Source organism: Carcharodon carcharias, chromosome 10, assembly GCF_017639515.1.
Source record: "Carcharodon carcharias isolate sCarCar2 chromosome 10, sCarCar2.pri, whole genome shotgun sequence".
In the NCBI taxonomy this organism is placed as follows: Eukaryota; Metazoa; Chordata; class Chondrichthyes; order Lamniformes; family Lamnidae; genus Carcharodon; species Carcharodon carcharias.
The window spans coordinates 17,436,512-17,457,995 of record NC_054476.1 but is presented as its reverse complement, the minus strand read 5'-3'; the positions used below and the strand labels follow the sequence as shown (position 1 = coordinate 17,457,995).

The 21,484-nt window shown below is 42.1% G+C and overlaps 1 protein-coding gene across 5 annotated transcripts in view; it reads left to right on the top strand.

Annotated features, from left to right (window-relative positions):
* Window positions 1–4,152: 4,152 nt before the first annotated feature.
* Window positions 4,153–21,484, top strand: part of LOC121283473 (transmembrane 7 superfamily member 3-like) — a 33,995-nt gene continuing 16,663 nt past the window's right edge. For 3 of the 5 annotated variants that reach the window (XR_005944273.1, XR_005944272.1, XM_041198084.1), the window contains exons 1-5: window positions 4,153–4,299; window positions 7,778–7,932; window positions 8,887–9,022; window positions 19,145–19,265; window positions 20,132–20,303. Coding sequence is in view for 3 of the 5 variants with exons in the window: in XM_041198084.1 (XP_041054018.1) it covers window positions 4,170–4,299; window positions 7,778–7,932; window positions 8,887–9,022; window positions 19,145–19,265; window positions 20,132–20,303 (714 nt within the window). In the remaining 2 variants the exon portion in view is untranslated. Of the gene's footprint in view, window positions 4,300–6,478; window positions 6,516–6,580; window positions 6,635–7,777; window positions 7,933–8,886; window positions 9,023–19,144; window positions 19,266–20,131; window positions 20,304–21,484 lie in introns of those variants that run through there. The other 2 variants (XM_041198085.1, XM_041198086.1) reach the window with 2 other exon arrangements.

Sequence of the window (21,484 nt, the reverse complement as noted above, 5' to 3'; positions counted from 1 at the left end):
TTTTTAATTATGCAGGGATCTGGTCATATTCCACATCTAATGCTGAGTCAGTTGGGACACCTCCGATGACAAATCTGCAGTGTCTGTATGCTGGGTCATAATGAGGGCCTGGGTCATGGGAAGTCGGACATTCAGAGAGCTCCCACCCTCAGATCAAACAACAACCCCCCTTGCCCGCCCTCCCCATTTAATTACAGCAACGATATGCCAAATGGCCATGGATTTTCAAGGCCAATATCTTTTGTAAACAACAATGTCCCCCATGGCTTGATACAGACCGATATATTTTGTTGGAACTTGGGCACAGATTTATAATCTTTAGAATGATCGACCTAAAGGGAGTTGGTGTACTTGGTGACCGCTTTGGTGCCTTCGGAGACAGCCTGTTTGGCCAGTTCCCCTGGCAGCATGAGGCGGGCGGCGCTCTGGATCTCCCTGGCCGAGATGGTGCGGCATTTTTTGTGGTGAATGAGGTGCAAGGCCTCAGAGGAGATGCAGTCAACAATGTTGACAATGAAGAAATTCATAACACTCATGGCCTTGGGCGAGATCCTGGTTGAAGGGTGGACCTGGGTGGGTCAGCCCCCTGTACACAAAGGTGGAATGGCTCAGCTTGCAAGATTTCCTCCGCTTCTTTAGGCAGCTTCTTGGTGACTTTGGTCAGCGACTGTTTCGAAGCCTGGCACCGCCCTTCCCCACAGCTGCCACCTCGGGCATTCCACTCGACTTGGATCAACTCAGGTCAGTGCAGTAGGTGAACCAGGTTTGAAAGCCAGGGCAATGAAAAGGAAGTCCAGCAAAACTCAGAAAAAGCAGCAAGATCACAAATAAAATGAAAGTGCTTGCGCTCCGGGGGCCTTGAAACCTGTCCTTGGATGACAATTTGTTAAAAACATGCTGCCTGCCTGCCCATTTTGCCCGTGCATCAAGCGCAAAATCACATGGGGCAAAGTAAAATCTCGGCCAATGGGCTTTTTAATGGCCTTAATAGGCCTTTAATTGTTGGCTCTGACTCCCGACCTTAATATTGCACACGTGCACGGTGACATTGAGACGCACCCCCGATGTTATTTCGCACAATTTTACATGTGTTCGGGTCCACCACGGGACATAAAATTTAGGCCACTGTGTTTTTGACTAAATTTAGAAAATGGCTGCTCTTGTTATTAAGACTTCTGACCCTTGTTTTAAGCATAAAGACAATAAACCAATGGTTCAACATGAAATGTAAGGCGGAATCATCTGCTTTTGGATTTGGATCTTGCTTCAAGATTCAGGTGCAAATGTTTCTTTCATTCTCAAAACAGGAAGTGCTCGTAATTATAATTAACTTGTGTCATTGTCCAGTTTCTAAACCAATCACGAGTCAGTTAGTTCATTCTCTCAATGCGTCGAGGTTAACTGTTTCATGTCCTTCAGTTCGGGGGTTAACAGTTTCATGTCCTTCACCTTGATGCTGCACTGACAAATGCTGATTTAGTGCCAAAGGCGTTCTCATCTCACGTCTGGAGTTCAGCTCCTTTGTATATGTTTAGACCAAGGCTGTAATAAGGTCAGGAGTCAAGTGCCCCCTGGTGGAACTCAAACTGAGCATCAGTGTGCAGCCTATTGGTAAGTAAATACCACTTGATAGCCCTGTTGATGACACCTTACATCACTTTGCTGATGATGAGAGATCAGCCATGATGAGCGGTGTGGTCTACTCCTGCTCCTGTTTCTTGTGTTATCGTGACAAATGGGCTGCTAATTAGCTGAATTGGATTTATCCTGCTATTTGTGCAACATTTCACTTAGCCAGGTTGATTATATGAAGTGGATTATAATCCTAGCCCCTTTTTTTGGGACTATTCCGGATCAGGCATACTCCTCAGATCATCACTCTCACTTAAGATTGAGAAAGACACTTAAATGGATATGAAGAACTGACTTAACTCTTCCCAAAGAAAAGGAACCACCAAGGAATATTACCATCCTCCAGGGAGCCTTTTTAACAAGCTTTAGCTAAATTATAAGGGTCCAGGCATCTCCCTTCAACAATGTATCTCTCCACTGAAGAGTGTACAGAGATGGGTTTTCGAGTTTGGATACAGAAGAATAAATGAGACAGTATATTTTCTAAATCATATAAAGGCTTATTAAAGAACTGAACATGCAATTCACTTTTAATGGTAAATCAATCGCAAAATTGACAGTTTTAGGAAAGGTAAATATAATCTTGTAAATATAATTCTCTAAATTAGAGAATCCAGATCGTATTAATATTACAGAGGCATATTTATTTATGTACATCAATATTTAATGTAGTATTTACCTTAAATCCTGAGTAGAAAGCTACTGAGCCTAGCAGGATAGCTCTATCCCAATTAATAGGAGAACTATCAGCACTACACTACAGCAGCATAGACATGAGTCAATCCAACAAATCTAAAAGTCCAACTGTATGGTTCCAATGTTTATACCCTGAAAGAACTAAACCAGCAGGAAGCATGGTGAGCATTCACACTGGGCAACATCCCTTGTTTTTTGTAAACATCCTTCAAACAAATAGGATACTGAGTGATTCAGCTAGTGGTCACTCAATGCAATACCCAGCTTCCAGGATTCAGATAACGAGTTATTTAGTGGCATCTTAAGGTTATGCATTGTTAGATTATGGTACCTTACACTTTACCAATGCCTTGCTGAGGTGATGTAAAGGCCACCTTCCTTTTTTATTTTTCAGAACTTCCTTGTGTTGAAGGATATGCCATCTTTTATACTACAGGGAGTTGTTGTATTAGTATCATAACTTTCCAGGCTTTCTTTACAAAATGGAAGGACCTGGCATGGCCTGGTCATCTGGATGCTAAACTGGGATTTTTATAAAAGGTCATAAGTTCACCTTGGAACTGTCAGCAAGCAGGCCCCTTCCAAGAAATCACCTGAACTATATGATTGTTCCCAAGAATGCAAATATCAGCTGCTGCTGGAGGGCCATCAACTTGGTGAAAGATGCTCTTTGATCTGCCTGAAACTTGCTGGTCTTAGTGCAAAGACTTGTCAATGATTGCGTGTTGCAGAGTGGCACATTCCACAGTCCAGGATGACATGCTGAGGGATGCACTAAAGCTTGGGGCAGCTGCTGCAAAGGCTCAATGGGGAAAGGCCACCGTCTCAGGCCCTCCCACTGTCGTACACTGGGGCCGGAGGTTTGAAAACTGTGTGTTTGAAACGAACATTGCAAATATAAACCGTTAAGTGCAGTGAAGCACCTCAGAGTGCCACAGACTGTATTGAAAGAAACTAATGTGGTTTGCACTTCTATGTAAACTTTGAAGTGTTAGGTAAAGTACTTTAAAAATGTTATGAATGTATTTTTTGGGGGGGAGGCTGTAAAGGCTTTGCGACTTCTGGTGGTCATGAAAAGTGCTATGTAGATGCAAACACAAGTCTTTCCTACAACGTCGAGAGACTTTAACAAAGTTAGGCAAGGAAATTGTAAATAATAATAAATAAGAGAAACAGAAAATGCCAGAAAAACTCAGCAGGTCTGACAGCATTTGTGGAGCGGAAAACAGAGTTGAGGTTTCGAGTCCTTCTTCAGACCACTTCAGTCCCCTCAGACTTCAGGTCATACGCACACGAAACGTTAACTCCTGTTTCCCTCTCCACCAACACAAAAACAGAATTACCTGGAAAAACTCAGCAGGTCTGTCGAAGGGTCATGAGGGCTGGAAACGTCAACTCTTTTCTTCTCCGCCCATGCTGCCAGACCTGCTGCGTTTTCCCAGGTATTTCTGTTTTTGTTTTTAACTCCTGTTTCCCTCTCCACCGATGCTGTCTAGACCTGCTGCGTTTTCCCAGGTATTTCTGTTTTTGTTTTGGATTTCCAAGTAGTCCGCAGTATTTTGCTTTTTATCTTAGTTGCAAATTATAATACCGGGTGTGAGTGTGCACCAGCAGATCACTTTTGCACCCGCAACGTGTACTAAACCGGTCAAATAATCGTGGTCAATGACAATGATAGAATAGAAACAAGAGCGTGGTGCAGGCACGTCACTCGGCGGCGGCGGCGGCGGAGCAGGTTTGTACATTTCGGGATGTGACGTGTTTCGGGGTGCAGGCCGGGTCCAATGGGAAGCAGAGGGCGATAGTGTTGATTGACAGGCGGAGGATAGAGAGAGGCAACGATGTGGCGTGTGGTTGCGCTGCTGTTGCTGCTGCTCGCTGTGAGCGGAGCGCTGGGCGCCCACAGCCCCAGCTCCAGCTCCGGAGGGTTGGCAGCGGGTGCGCGGAGCCTGGCTCACGGCGTCGTCGGAGGTGAGCGCACAGTTTGAAGGCTGCACCGGGCGGGATTGCTGCCCTTTCTGGGCAACCCTTCCGGCTTTGGTTGCTGTGTCGCTTTCCAACACCCCTCCCTCCCCCCCCCCGCGAAGCAGCTCCTCCTCCTCCGGGAGTTGCTAAAGTTTGTTTTGCATTTTAAATCGAACTAAAAGCACGTAAGCTGTTTAGATCTGCCCCCAATTAATTAATAACTGTCAATAGTTTGTCAACTTTTTAACTTGGGTTTTGAACTTTTGCGTACCTTTTGCAGCCTCTATTCACTTTCTTAATTGAATGTCGTTGTGCCTTTCGCTAAACTTTTTTAAAAATATATATATATGCATATTAGTGAGTTAGAAAGGAATGACTTGCATTTGTGTTGTGAGTTTCACAAGGGCGGGGTCGTAAATCCGCCTGAAGCTTACTGTACTAGGAAATTTGGCAGGTTCCCACAACCAATCACAGAATCTTAAAGGCACAGAAGGAGGCTGTTCGGCCCACCATGTCTGCACCCCCTCTCCAAATGAGCATTGTGACTTAGTGCCATTGCCCTGCCTGTTCCCTGTACCCCTGCACGTTGTTTCTATTCAAATAATCATCTAAAGACCTATTGAATGCCTCGATTGAACCTGGGCCTCCACCAGACTTCCAGGCAGTGCGTTGCAGACCCTGGCCCCTCGTTGTGCGAAAGTGTTTTTTTCCCTCACAATCACGCTCGCTTCTTGCAAGTGGTGGGTTAAACGGCCTCAGGGGTTTGCATTAATGTCATCAGCGCAGTCTCGGTGAAATTGTCAGGATTAGTGAGAAAAGCTTGAGGAATTTTGAATGTAAATAATGTTGGACGTGAATTGAGTTTTTGTGACATTTAATGCTGGTTTAAAAAAAAGCATTTTGCCAAAAGCTGCCCCTACCCACAAAACTGGCCATGGTCCCAGATCAAAATGATGGGGAGGGTGTTTTTTTTTCCGCCAACTACACTTGTTTAAGGCTGTTTGAGGGGAGTCTGCAAATTGACCTTATTGTTTTGGGTGTACAAATACCAGTATGCAAGATTTAAGTTTTTGCATATTAACTATTTAATTACTATGAAAATGAGTCATAGTGAAACTCTTACATGGTTCAGTATATTTGTCATCTGCAGTGATTAAAATTAGGTTACTGGTGAAGGACTAGATGTTTATTAAAATATTCTTTTTGTGAACTCTATTTTCAGCTGGATTAATAGTGCAAAGAGTAGCCTGTTTAAAATCTTAGCTGGAAGACAGCAGCTCATTGTAGCACTCCACTCTGAGTATTGTATGCTGAAATGTTGACCTAGATTGTGTGCTCAAATCTTGGGAGTGATGCTCGAATTTTCGGTCTTTTGCCTTTGGTGTGAGTGCTACTAATAAATCCCCCAGATTGTGAAAACTGCTTAAGCTTCTGCAGCCATTCTTATAAACGTGATACAGTTAAAGCTTTTCTCTTGGGTCAGTTTCTAATAACTTGATTTTTTTTTAAATTCGTTCACGGGATGTAGGTGTCACTGGCTAGGCCAGCATTTATTGCCCATCCCTAATTGCCCTTGAGAAGGTGGTGATGAGCTGCCTTCTTGAACCTGCAGACCATAAGACATAGGAGCAGAAGTAGGCTATTCGGCCCATCGAGTCTGCTCCGCCATTCACTGAGATCATGGCTGATCTAATAATCCTCAATTCCACTTTGCTGCCTTTTCCCCATAACCCTTGATTCCCTTATTGATTAAAAATCTGTCTATCTCAGCCTTGAATGTACTTAACAACCCAGCCTCTGCAGCACTGTGTGGTAAAGAATTCCACAGATTCACTACTCTCTGAGAGAAGAAATTCCTCCTCATCTCTGTTTTAAATGGGCGACCCCTTTGAGATTATGGCCTCTGGTCCTTGACTCTCCCGCAAAGGGAAACAACCTTTCAGCATCTACCCTGCCAAGCCCCCTTAGAATCTTAAATGTTTCAATAAGGTTGACTCTCTTCTAAATGCAAATGAGTACAGGCCCAACCTACTCCACCTCTCCCCATGAGAAAATCCCTCCATACCTGGGATAAATCTAGTGAACCTTCTCTGGACTGCCTCCAATGCCAGTATATCTTTCCTTAGATAAGAGCCATCTAGTGCAGTGCTCTTAGGGAGGGAGTTCCAGGACTTTGGCCCAGTGACATTGAAGGAACAGTGATATATTTCCAAGTTAGGATGGTGAGTAGCTTGGCGGGGAATTTCCAGGTGATGGGGTTCCATCATTGCTGCCTTTGTCCTTCTAGATGGTAGTGGTCGTGGGTTTGGAAGGTGACATCTAAGGAGGCTGTTGAAGTGAGGTATGAGTTTGATCTTTGTATATGCTTCAATAAAAATTTGCACCAAAATAAAAAGTACACTCTTAACAGAGCTTCTCTTACAGTAAACCTTTTTTAAATTAGTGATCCTGCAATAACAATACTTCTGTAATTATTCGTTAATGGTATGTGGGTGTCACTGGCTAGGCCAGCATTTATTGCCCATCCTAAATTGCCCTTGAGGAGGTGGTGGTGAGCTGCCTCCATGAATGCTACCTTAAATCCTCCACTAAATACCTCCCCTTATCACGAGTGCTTTTCCTATAAGGTTCAGGTTCACCCCTCTGAACAATCTTAAATTTTATTTTCGAAGACTATAGTCACTCCACGTAATATGATCAATAATAATTACTACTCACAAAAGACCAGAACAACCTTTTTAAAATCTAGTCGGATGAAAATTGAGTTGTCAGTCTATTTTATGCTGTTTTTTTAATTCATTCATGGATGTGGGCTAGGCCAGCATTTATTGGCCACCCCTAATTGCCCTTGTTCAGAAAGTATTTAAGAGTCTCTGTGTCTAGAGTCACATGTAGGTCAGACCAGCAGATTTCTTTCCCTAAAGGGCATTAGTGAACCAGATGGGCTTTAACGACAATCGGCAATGGTTTCATGGTCATCAACAGACTAATTCCAGATTTTTTTTATTGAATTCAAATTTTGCCATCTGCCATGGTGGCATTTGAACTTGGGTCCCCAGAGCATTACCCTGGGTCTCCTGAATACTAGTCCAGCAACAGTACCACTATGCCACCACCTCCCCTATGAATTTGATGTTCTGTGGTTGTAAGCTATTATTTCTTTCCCCTTCCCACCATATATTTATTTTGAGAGATATTTACTATTTAAATAAACTAAGTTTTCATTCTGGGGCAGGCAGTAATGGATCATATTTGCTGTATTTAGCTGTTGTATGGCAGAAATTAGCTTTAGCACCTCTCCATCTAAGAATAAGTTTGTACTAGTTGGCAATGTGGCATAAAGTAAAGGCATAATCCATTTTGAGTGACTAGGTTATATGAAGAAATGTAATATTGCTTATGATTGAAGTATGCCTTGAGAAAATGAATGCAACTAAAAGAATAGCAGTGATTGTAATTTTTGCTTTTAATTCTTTCAATGTAGGTCACATTACAATTCCTCTTTTGGAGCCAGTTTCTATTCTATTGAAACCTAATGAATGTAAACACATTGTGGTAACAAATGTTAGTAACCAGACTACCTTTGTGGTTACCCAAGTATACACTCACATGCAGAATGTGACGGTATCCCTCTCAAAGGTAAGTAAGCATTTCTCCAAAAGGATGGCTTCGGCTAAAATTGCCTCTCTTATCTCTACTTGTCTGTTTGGCCTCTAATGTTTTAAGCAATTGTCAGGTCGGGATGGTATGAAAGATGTGAATTATCCGCTGTTTATAGATTTTGGCTTCACTTTTAAAGAACATTAGTGAAATAAAAGTTGATAATACTATTCTGACACTGCAGTGAATATCTGGAAAGTATGTGGGAGACACCTAGCAGTTGGAAATATTGCCACCCCTGTACTATTTCCTGAAATCTATTTTGAGGGTGATCTCCAATTCCTCCTTGTCTTCAGTACTCTTTTTTAACTATTAATTTAAGAAACAGCAATCAGTACTGCCTCATTCAGATTTTTATTTTATCAAAAAGGTTTACTTCAATTGGGGCCCATGGCATTGTGGCTTATCAATGCAAGGTTACCTGGTGAAGCAAAGTGCTGTTAGGATGATCAGAGATGTTTTGCAATACAAGTTGGAAAGTCAATAGCCTGAATTGAAGTAATGTTACATTAAAAAGTGAAACACTGCTTAGAGGTATTAAGATCCATGGTCATTGAATTTGTGAACTGAAGATGAAGAGGCACTCTGTTGGCTTTACAGCGTAAGTGGAAATTTTGAGCCAGTTGGAACGTAAGCCAATTTGCTAAGGTTGTGCTCAGTCTACATTTTGAAAGAGAGTTCCCTGATCATATGGAAATCAAAGCAAAATTACCAACCAATCAATTGCAATTTGTACCCTGAGGGTTTTTTGTTTGATTGTTATCGAGATTTGATGGCCAGGGATAGTTTAAGTTGCGTTAACCTTCGAAATTTAAGAATATTTTAATTGAAACAGGATTCACATCCAGATTAACTTTAACTTGACATTTTAGGCAGTGTGAAATCTCTATCAGTTATATATCTTAAGATTATTTAATATTTCCTGTGTCTCAGTCCTTTCCTGCAGATGCATCATATACAAGTTCTAGTGCTGGTGTAGTGCTGATGTTGAAGCCAGCGATGTTCTACATTCAAGCTGGAGAAGAAATGGTGTCAGCAGTTCTGTTTGCTCTCTCCTACACAGCACTAGGTATATAAACTGGTATAGCTTTCTTGCCTTCATTGAAGAAAACTGCATTCAAGATTGTCTAAGCTTCCTGTTTTGATGGGTGTCCTACGTGCAACCATAGAGTTATGGGCGCTTTAGGGAACAGTACTAAGAGCAGTCTCTGCTGAGTCTGCAAATGCACAAAATCAAAGCTGGACAAAACAGCGAATAAGAAAATAAGAGGGAGAAATTCAACTGCTGGTCTTTTGTTTTGAGGTTGGAAAAATGGGTAGTGAGCTTTCAAAATTTGGACACTTGAGGGTTTGGCCAAGTTGTCAGCCTGCTGGAGATACTCCAAGTGGTTACCTTGCCACTGCCCCCCGTCCAGTTCCTCCCCACCCCCGGCCCCACCAAAGGCTTGATCAGGCTGGCTGGTTTGCTGTAGGAACCAGTTGATTTTCTTCCCCCTCAGATTGGCAAGCTGCAGCAGGTTAGCTATTGATGCCTGGTAGTATTTAAATGGAGTCTGAGACAACGTTCTTGCTATATTTCACTCAACAGTTGAATTACCGCACAGGCCTTGTTCTGGGTGTATGGCTTTGTAAAAAAACACATATAAGGGATCATTCACCCTTGTGTTCACAACCTACATTCACTCCTTGCCCAGTAATACCGTGAATTTAAATTTTTTCATCTCGGCTCTGGATTTCCCTCCTAAACTTTTCCCTCTGCCCCTGCCTCTGCCTCTCTCAATGCTCCTTTAAACCTATCTCTTTGATCAAGCTTTTGTTCAGCTGTCCTAATATTTTTGTGTCGGCGTCCAAGCCGACTTGTTGAGGCTGCTGCTGCTCTTCCTCCAACAACTTGCCCATCTAAAAGAAAGAAGCAGAAATGTCGCCTCTGAGTGGGATATTTAAGCAGGGTGACTAAGGAGGAGAAAACAAAAGTTAAAGCAGCAAACCTCACACTTGCCTACTGTTCACAGTAGCGCACCAATCCTGATGACTTGGGTCATTGCCAACAGATGAGTGCCTCTTTAAATCCATCTTCTCATCATGTCAGTCTGTTTGTGAAGCCAATGCCATTTTGCTATATTCAGAGGGTTGGCTACTAATTAAAATGGTGCTGGGGTTCTTACGAAGACGTAAGCTCCCAATTTCCCTTTATTAAGGAGGCATTCATCTGTGTCTAGTCAGTGTGTCCGCCGCTTTCATCAGTTGCGGAATTAAAAAGGCTTTCGGTGCGTCTTCAGTACGAAAGGGACAGTAAGCCCGTGTTTAACCTCTAGCCCTGGTGGGTTGATGCAAAATTGGAGCCATGGCCTGGAATTGGCTGTAAATTTCTTTTACAGTTTGTGCATGTCAGTTTTATTATTGGTATCTCTTGTGCAGCTGCTTGTGCAATGATTGTTTAAGAGCACTTGAAGATATTGCACTGGGTTTTGCAATAGGAATAATGTGAGGCTGTCTATGGTCCTATTTATTTGATGGTCGGACATCAACTTCTAGCAACTGTATAAGCACAGTTTAAAAACAGAATTTGAGAGGTTCCTGTCCGAGATGCCCTGCTCCTCCAAAAACTGTGAAAGTGGTATTTTGCTGTCCAACACACCTTTTTAAAAACATTGAAAGAGGTGAAGTTGCTGTACTTGCCAAATGGATGTGGAGTAAACTTAGCAGAAAAAGTTAACACTTGTCCACTCCAGTTTAAGTATGCTTTTAGTGCTGTGACAAGTCTTAATTAGTGCTATACAACCTCTCTGGCATGGAAAACTTTCAGATTTTTAATTATTCTTGGCAATTTAAAGAGCTCATTTTAACATTTTTTTCCTTTTTTCTTTCATCTCCATGATACAATTTTTCCCTTGCTTTATTTTACTTTCTGAACCTAATTTGATACTGATTTCAAAAACAGAGAACGCTGGAAAATCTCAGCAGGTCTAGCAGCATCAGTGGAGAGAGAAACAGAGTTAATGTTTCGAGTCCGTATGACCCTTCTTCAGGTCATACAGACTCGAAACGTTAACTCTGTTTCTCTCTCCACAGATGCTGCTAGACCTGCTGAGTTTTTCCAGCATTGGTAGGGAGTTTAAGCACCCTCCAATCCCACAGAGGCCACATGAGACTCAAGTTTCTTTTCACCGGTTTTATTCAAGCATGTGCAATGGAGCCCCATCTATTCAGCAGAATGGCACCCAGCTCCCCGATTAATTACATTCACTACTTTGTGCTATTTGCTTATCACAGTACACTTGAATACATCAAATCAGTAACTGACACATCTCTTACTCGACTACCTTAACCCAATTGAACCTATTTACACATGATCAGGTTATCCAATTACATTCAAAGCATGTACACAGGAACCCTGACCTTGTTTCAGTTGCGCAGAGCTGCTTGTGGACTACCAAAGCTGCTTCCCTGCTCATTGTTCTAGCCTTTTAACCCTTTCATCTCCCCCTTCAGTCGCCCCTTTTTGGCCCTTGGCAAAAGCCCGAGTTGGCCATACTTCGTTGAGAACTCCCCTTCCTGGCCTTCAGATGGCCAGTCATCCCGACTGTCAGAGGAATTCTAAACTACCCTACTGTACAATTTGAATTCCTTCTCCTCCCTTTGCTGGTACGTGGGCAGGGGAATCGGAGCGCACCCTTGTATTGTTACTGCCGATGCCCGGAGAGATTCGTTCCACATCCTCCGTTGGTAACAGAAAAGTCCCAACAGTCCACAAGAGCATAATTCCTGTGGTCATCGTCATTCCCATTCTGGTTGTCCCCCACCAATTCATTAACCTTCCCCCTGTAGCGTAGGACTTGGCTGATTGAGTTAGTCTCCTAGCCGATTGAGTAGCTAAGTTTACTTGGACACAGCCCTGATCGGTTTGTCCTCGGGAGTCCCCCACATACCGCTGTGCCATCCATGCAGCCTCTTGCGTGGCTAAATGTGCTACTCTACCAGAGGTCTTATCCGTGATTATCTTGTCATCCCACCATGCGCTAAATAGGTATCCCATGGTTCTGCCTGGCAGGTGGAAACCTCCCATGGTAAAAGAATCAGTCGCCTGCAAACAGAAGCTTGTGTTGGTCGTACATACTAGGTCCCCATAAAGGAACTCAGTTTTGCTTGTCATAAAGCACCATTGAGTCGAGGATACCAGAATAGCCTTAAAGGTGTCTTGTATTGGCAGAATGTGACCTAACTATAATTTGTGAAGGGTTCCAAAGTTTGGCAAGAGCACACTATATAGTTTCTTGACTCCATACAACAACCTCTAGTGCTAATCAAAATTGAGTCATCCACATGAGAGATACCTGTGGGACCCTGCCCTGTATACCCATCCCCCTTTATCCACCCCCAGGACGCGAATCTGTAATTGTTCAGGAAAGTCCCACTTGGGTGGTGTTGTTGGGGAATGGCCATGAGGAATTTTATGACCCCCTTTGCCTCCCCCATCCTGGGGTTGCATGATCACTAATTCCTGTCGTTCCTTATGTAAATTTGAGGTTCACACGGTGTACCGATTCGAACAAGTGTTCTGGGAATGTTCCAAATCTAAAATCCTCTATCTGATTTCGCTCCATCAATCAGATCGTGTGCCAACATGCCCTCCCACTTGCCTGTGACTGTGTCTATAACTCAGTCTGTGGTCTCATTGAGAGTACTCCTTGTATATCTATTGCTGCTAAAGCGTACCCTGTCTCTTTGGCACCAAATCACATTCCCCGAGACATTTCCATGGCTATCCAGGAGACATACGTGCTCAGGTCATATATTTGCCATGAATTTAATACTGAGTTGGCACTTCCAAACAACCCGGCCATGTCCCCCATCAAACTCCTCTTCGTCTATACTCTGTCTATGGACTTAATTTTATCCCTGGAGCTATTCTATATTTCTTAGGAGTTGGTGTTGGGTCCACCGTATCACATTCTGATGGCCGTGACAGGATCCCTTATGTAGACTGAGCAGTCCCACAGTGTTATATCTTAGTTCGAGTGTGATCATAGTCACATTATGTAATAGTCGCTTCGACTTTCCTATCCTAACGAACGCATCTCAAGGGGGACTTCCTGTTTCGGGACATTGGGTTGGTCTTTGATATCCACAAGAACTCAAATTATAACATCGGGCATCTATACGTCTATGTCTTTCAATAACATATTTACGTAACTGCTAGCAATACCAATCATCCAGGCCTGGCTCCCATACGAATAGGGGAAAGTCTGTCCAACTGGCGGTCAAGTTGACACTCGGTCCCAGTACGTCTGTGTGTGTGGACATACCAGAACTACCTGTGGTGTTGAAGTTACATAAATAGTACCAGATACCCAATCCAGTAGCTCTGTCGTATATACCTCTAATATCTAAATTACCCTCAGAGTCTTCCAGGGTTGAGGTTCAGTCCCCTTGCTGTCTGCCCATGTTTTGCAGATTGTAAATTACCATAATACCTCCAACCAATTTTTTTGACTGAGTTGTCCCATTGATGCAATAGGCTTATGTCCAACTACGCCTGGGGTTCATGAGCCTAACAGGGGCCCCAGGTCTATAGAGTGTCACATTCATGGTGATATTTATACCGTATGCAGTTGCAGTCCGTATTTGGTGTCTGATGGAAGTTACCCTATCAGATATCCAGATATTCAGTTTCTTTATAGAAACCTAGGAGCAGGAGTAGGCCATTCGGCCCTTCGAGCCTGCTCCGCCATTCATTATGATCATGGCTGATCATCCAACTCAATAGCCTGCTCCCACTTTCTCCCCATACCCTTTGATCCCTTTCGCCCCGAGAGCTACATCTAACTTCTTGAAAGCATACAATGTTTTGGCCTGAACTACTTTCTGTGGTAGCGAATTCCACAGGCTCACCACATTCTGGGTGAAGAAATTTCTCCTCATTTCAGTCCTAAATAGTGTACCCCATATCCTAAGATTGTGACCCCTGGTTCTGGACTCCTCCACCATTGGGAACATCCTTCCTGCATCTACTCTGTCTAGTCCTGTTTGAATTTTATAGGCTTCTATGAGATTCCCCCTGATTCTCCTCAACTCCAGTGAATATAATCCTAATCGACTCAATCTCTCCTCATATGTCAGTCCTGCCATCCAGGGAATCAGTCAGGTAAACCTTAGCTGCACTCCCTCTATAGTAAGTGCATCCTTCCTCAGATAAGGAGACCAAAACTGCACATGATATTCCAGGTGTGGTCTGACCAAGGCCCTGTACAATTGCAGCAAGACATCCCTGTTTCTGCACTTCAATCCTCTGGCTATGAAGGCCAACATACCATTTGCTGCCTTTATCGCCTACTGCACCTGCATGCTTACCTGCAGCAACTGGTGTACAAGGACACCCAGGTCACGTTGCTCATTCCCCCCTCTCAATTTATAACCATTCAGATAATAATCTGCCATCCTGTTTTTGCTACCAAAGTGGATAACCTCACATTTATCCACATTATACTGCATCTGCCATGCATTTGCCCACTCACTCAGCTTGTCCAAATCACACTGAAGCATCTCTGCATCCTCCTCACAGCTCACACTCCCACCCAGCTTTGTGTCATCTGCAAATTTGGAGATATTACATTTAGTTCCCTCATCTAAATCATTAATATATATCGTGAATAGCTGGGGTCCCAGCAGCGTTCCCTGCGGTACCTCACTAATCACTGCCTGTCATACAAAAAAAGGCCCGTTTATTCCTACTCTTTGTTTCCTGTCTGCCAACCAGTTTTCTATCCATCTCGATACACTACCCCTAATCCCATGCGCTTTAATTTTACACACCAATCTCTTAAGTGGGACTTTGTCGAAAGCCTTCTGAAAGTCCAAATAAACCACATCCACTGGCTCCCCCTCATCAACTCTACTCGTTACATCCTTGAAAAATTCCAGTAGATTTGTCAAGCATGATTTCCCTTTCGTAAATCCATGCTGATTCTGTCCGACTTTGCCACTGTTTTCCACATACTCGGCTAGTAAATCTTTTATAACGGACTCTAGAATTTTCCCCACCACCGACATCAGGCTGACTGGTCTATAATTTACTGTTTTCTCTCTGCCGCCCTTTAAATAGTGGTGTTACATTAGCTACCCTCCAATCTGTAGTAACTGTTCCAGAGTCCACAGGATCTCGGAAGATGACCACCAATGCATCCTCTATTTCTAGGGCCACTTCCTTAAGTAATCTGGGATGTAGGTTATCAGGCCGTGTGGATTTATCGGCCTTCAATCCGTACTAATACTGATTTCTTTCAGTTCCTCCCCCTCATTAAACCCTGTGTTCCTCAACATTTCTGTTATGTTATTAGTGTTCTCCTTTGTGAAGACAGAACCAAACTATGTATTTAGTTGGTCAGCCATTTCTTTGTTCCCCATTTATAAATTCCCTTGTTTCTGACTGTAAGAGATCTACATTTATCTTCATCAATCTTTTTCTCTTCACGTACCTATAGAAACTTTTACAGTCAGTTTTTATGTCCCCTGCAAACTTACTCTCGTACTCTTATTTTCCCCTTCTTAGTCAATCCTTTGGTCCTCCTTTGCTGAATTCTAAACTGCTCCCAATCCTCAGATCTGTTGTTTCTTCTGGCCAGTTATTATGCCTCTTCCTTGCAAGTAATACTATCTCTAATTTCCCTTGTAAGCCATGGTTTGGCCACCTTTCCTGTTTTACTTTTGCACCAGACAGGAATAAAAAATTGTTGCAGTTTACACATGCGCTCTTTGAATGTTTGCCATTGACTATCCACTGTCATCCCTTTAAATAATGTTTCCCAATCCATCATAGCCAACTCGTGCTTCATACCATTGTAGTTTCCTTTATTAAGATTCAGGACCCAAGTCTCAGAATCAACTACGTCACTCTCCATCTTGATGAAGAATTCTATCATATTATGGTCACTCATCTCCAAGGGGCCTTGCACAACTAGATTGCCAATTATCCCTTTCTCATTACACAGTACCCAGTCAAGGATGGCCTATTCTCTCGTTGGTTCCTCAATATATTGGTCCAGAAAAACATCCCATATACACTCCAGGAATTCCTCCTCTACAGTATTGTTATTAATTTGATCCATTCTTCTGTATCCCCACTTTGGCAGTTGTACATATTGTCCACAGTGAAGGCAGTTGCCATTGTCAACGTTAACTGTCAGTGCCCCCCATGCCAGTACTGACATGCCCACGACCAGCATCGTAAACCTGTGGAGTCATTAACATGAGCTCCTGTTGTCCAGGTTACTGCTCGGTGATTCGTCATATATCTTTAACTGTGTGTAATGGCTCCATTTACTTCCCGTTTTCATATCTACAAGTGCGCACGTGTCACCTGTCATAATTACCTCGTGGTCCATGCCACCTGGAGGCAAACCCTGTTCACTCCAGGCTCACCTTGACCATCACCTTTTTCCCCACTTGGGGGGTCCATTGTTGTTCTTTGGAATTGCCTGTTTCCATGTCCTTAATCATCTGTCGGCCTCTAACTTCCTTTCTTAACTCGTGCAACTATTTACTCGTTTCCCTCCCATAGTCTCGCACCCTTCCCTTTAGTGATCCTACATCTCCTCCTCCTATTATGGTACCCTCTTGTCCCTACTCGTCATTAACTCGAATGTGGTGAATCCAGTGGTCCTACTTGGGGTAGCTTGCAGGCAAGTTAATATAGTCAGTAATACATCTGTTTAGCCTTTTTCTGGCTTTCCCTTTACCTGTATCCATCTTGTGGTAAATTGTTGTTAAGTATTATTTCTCCTTACCCTTCAATTGCCTCAACTACAGATTCTACATAGTCAGAGGAAAAAAGACTTAGGTAGAACTATGATCATCCTAAGATTCCCTTGAGGTCAGTTTCTCTGTTGTCTTGATTGATTGTTTAAAATGTTTCCTTATTCTTTAGGCCATATTAACCATTCCATGTCAATGGGGATCTCTGCCTCTAGATCTTTGCTTATCTCCCCGAGTGGTTCCAATGTCTCCGGTGATGGCCAGATTATCAAATTCAGTTCCCTTAAAACAGTTTGTATATTGTATCCTCTTTCCCTAACTCTTTCTCCTACCCTTAATCCTTTCCTCATAACATTTTACTTATGCAGTAGCTACCATCTTATCTTGTTCAGGTTGTCTGGAGAGACTTTACAGTCCAATAAAGTATTCTTATAGCATTTTAAGACAGAAATCCGGCTTTGACATGTTTTGCTTCCTTATTTTCTCAAACAACATGTTATTGTCTCAAAAGTAACCCATTAAATTGTGTCTGGCCCTTTTTTTTTAGAATTATCCCAGATTCATTAACTCAGCCAAAGATTGGATTTCTGCCAAACTTTGTCAAGGTCTTGAGCTTAACTTTATGTTTTGGGAGCAGACTTACAAATGCAAAAGCTTGCAGCATTTGAATTATTATCAATTGTTGCCAAATCTTTTAAAATAAAAATTCCCTTTTGATAACTTTATCAGGGACCAAACCGTAATTTTAAAACAAAAAACTTCGTAAGAACTGTAATTTACACTATCAAAATTAAAATGACCTCTTTCTGATGTGTATTGATTTGTATCCAGATTAAAAGCCCCAGTTGTTTATCAATGCATTCTTTATCTTAGATAGCATCCTAATTATTCAAAAGTAGCCTGTTAAATTACACTGCACTTTTCACATCTCAAGATTGTTCCAAATTCAAATATCAGTGTTGTTGGGATGCAGATTTCCTTTCCTATTTAATTCACCTCTTCGAAAGAAACTCCTTTTTTATCCATTGGAACCACCTAGACCGTGTGATTTTCCTAGAATAGTTTTGAATTTCAGGTACTTTTTTTTCCCTCAATTTTAGAATACCAACTCATATAAGCTAATGTAACTCGTATGTATCAATCAGCTTGGAAGCTGGTGAAAAGGCTTACTCCCTACTAGTCTACAAGGGGGTACAAAGGTGGTTTCATCTCAAACGAAGGCAAACCCTGTTTTATCTTTACAATACCTTCAAATTGCAATTTTTGCCAGAAATCTCAACTCGAACCTTATACTCAAAACATTGGAATGTTTGAGCTACACTTTTCCTTGTCCAAATTGTTTCCATATTAATTTAGTTTGTTGCAAATACTGACTGAGAATAAGAACTGTAGCCTTGTTGCTTTTATCACTTGTCTGAGTTTTTCACCACTTCGTAGAATGTTGTGGTGAATCGCTTGGCTGCCAACCTTGTTTCATTTTGCTGATCAGCTTTTGATGCTTCCGGACGAGGTGAAGAGACATGGTTCCCTCACCTCCCCATTCTGCAACAAACTCACGTTCAGCTTTCTTGGCCACAACCATCGCGTGCCTAAGAGGGATCTAGTTGTCCCCCAGGACTCAAATGTCCCACTTTACTCGTGCACCCGGGACCCAATCGTCCCCACCCACTTGAGTCTCTGGCCTAAAGTTTGGATCTGCCCTATTAGACCTCCTTTCTAGTCTGACACGAACAACCTGAGAGTATTTTCAAATGAAATATACTCACCACATCATTGTTCTGTCTTCTCAGAGGTCCAGGCAAATCCTGCCGACTAAGCCACTGAAAAGGAATTCAAGCACCTTCAGATCCTGCAGCGACCACACGAGACTGTCATATCTTTTCACTGGTTTTATTCAAGCATATGCAGGGGAGCCCCATCCATTCAGCAGAATGGCGCCCAGCTTTAGATTCTGCGCTGCTCATTAACAATTCTTCAATCTGGTTAGGGAGACAATACTATTGGTCCCTGATGCTCTCTAGAGAGTGCTGTGCTTTTGAATAGTTGGCTTACAGCAGCTTCCAGTAGAAAGTCTGTGGGCAAATGCAAATGTAATGAATGGCTGGTGCTGTTTGAGCAAGAATTTTGGTTAGCAATGAACAATGAATGACACACTTGTGAGAATTGAAACTTTTTAACCTCCCACCTTCCAAATTGGGTAGTTGTACCCAAATGTAAAAAATATACTTTGGAAGGTGAGAGATTAAAAAAAAACCTTAGTTCTCATGAGTGTGTCATACATTGTTCGCTGCTAATCACAATGTGCTATTGGCTGTTTTGCACCCCTTCCACAGTTGAATTTCATCCCCGGTGTTCTAAGATAACTGCAAAATAAAATATTCAACAAATGTTCTATTCATGGAATGAGCGCTGATTTATCACTTTTCACCTCCTTCCTAAGATCCTGTACCTGGTGCCTGCAACACCGAGTTTATCCTAGAAAATGATCCAAGCCTGCACTTGAAGTACAATATGTATGAAACTGCTGTTATGTTTGCACCAGCTAACTTGGGCACAGTGAGGTAAGTCAGGAAATACCATAGATATGGCTTTGTCTTCTGAATGTGATCTATTTCTGATTTTCAGTCAGTGTAGTTTTTTTTTCCTGTACTATTTTGCTTTTAGTGTGACTGGATGTCTGTTTTTGTTTTACAAATGGGAGCGAGGAAAATTGTTGCCATTCACTATTAGCTAGAAACTTGAGCAATCGTGGTGTTATGCTTTAGAGCTGTGTAAATGCACTTTTTAGAGTGGTTTTTGACTTGCATGATATAAAATTATTCCAGTATTCTAGGCTTTTTGAAAAGACGTTTTGTCACATTATGTGGACTTTCTAGGTTTTTGATTTCTTCATTAGTAGCATTTTAACAATGAAAAATCATTGTTTGGATATGGGCATTACTATCAAGGCCAGCATTTATTGTCCATAGTTGACATTGAGAAGATGGTGGTGAACCACTGCCTTGAACTGTTGCCGTCTCTTTTTTGTGAGGATACTCCCACAAGGCTTTTGGGTAGAGGGTACCAGGGCTTTGAACCAATGACCAAGAAGGAATGTTGACATATGTCCAGATCAGGATGGTCTATGAATTAGAGGTGATGGAATTCCCATGCACCCTCTGCCCTTGTCCTTCTAGGTGCGAGAGATTTGATGCATTTACTGAGTGCTCATTTGGGAAATGATTATATTAGTTTGTAATAAGATAAATTAAGTTTCGTTGTTTCCTGGCTAGCAACTTCCAAAGTAGGAGAGGCAAAGGTGGAAAAGTGATGCTTCTAAGTGTTGTCCTTTTGAAGACTGAGTCTTGAATATTCAACGCAATTTTTCTGAATGCATATGTGTACTGCTAACTTAACATTCACATATGTTTTTGCTTGCATCTGATAGACAATTGCCACCTCCTGCTTGTGATGTTAAGACAGATGTTCACACACGGTGGCGGCTGACCTACGATATTTACCAGTATTTTCTACCTGAGAATGACCTCACCATGGAAAGTCTAACAAAAGGAATGAGTAAAATGTCATCCGTACAACAGATAGAAAAGAATGGAATAAAGGTAATTTATTATCATCCATTAGGGTTTGCAACTTTTGACTTCCACTCATGAAACGTCAGATATTTGTCACTTTGACCTCAAAATGGTATCCAAATTTATAATTTTCCTTTTAGTAGTTAAAATAAAGTTTTGATGAAAAAAAATTAACTGGTTGCTTACGTCCCGTCCTGTTTGTGGATCGTTGCTGTAAGCAAATTAACTGCTGTGTTTGCAGGCAAAATAAGTGAATGCACTTAAGTAAATATTTGACTAAAAAGCACTTAGGAGCATTCTGAGAATGTGAAAGGTGCTCTATAAATTCAGGGCATTTGCTTTTAATAGTTAAAACTTCTTAAACTGTGACAGGTATAGTAGGACAAAACCATGCCATGCACTTGACAGAAATGAACATAACCTATAATTTATTTCTACTTACAGTAGACTTCTTTTACTTCGTAACTTGAAAGAAAGGTCTGCATTTATGAAATGTAGCGGTTTTTGGGACCTTAGGCTGTACCGAAGCACTTTACCAATGAGGTGCTTCTGAATTGTAGTTACTGTTGCAATATTTGCAATTCAGCAGCCAAATTTTGCACAGCATGCTCCCACAAACAGCAATGTGATAATGACCAGATACCTTGTTTTGTGATATTTATTGAAGGGTAAAAATTGGCCAGGACACCAAGGATAACTCCCCTCCCTGTCCTCGAAATGGTACCATGGGATCTTTTAATGTCTACCTGAGCATGGACAAGTGAATCAATTTAACCTCAGTGGTATGAGAGCTTTTAGAAACAATAATTCAAGCTAAAATTATTAGTCACTTGGTCAATTATGGATTAATTAAGGAAAGCCTGCTCGGATTTGCAAATCGTGTTTAACTGACCACTCGAGATTCTTGAGGTAACAGAGGATTGATGAGGGAAATGCAGTTGATTGATGCAAAAGGCATTCGATAATTTTTTTAATATTCGCTCATGGATGTGAGTATCACTAGCTAGGTCAACATTTATTACCCATCCCTAATTGCCATTCAGAAGGTGGTGTTGAGCTGCCGCTTTGAACAGTTGCAACCCATGTGGTGTAGGTACATCCACAGTGTTATTAGCAAGGGAGTTCCAGGATTTTAACCCAGTGACAGTGAAGGAATGGTGAAATTGTTCCAAGTCAGGATGGTGTATGGCTTAGAGGGGAACTCGCAG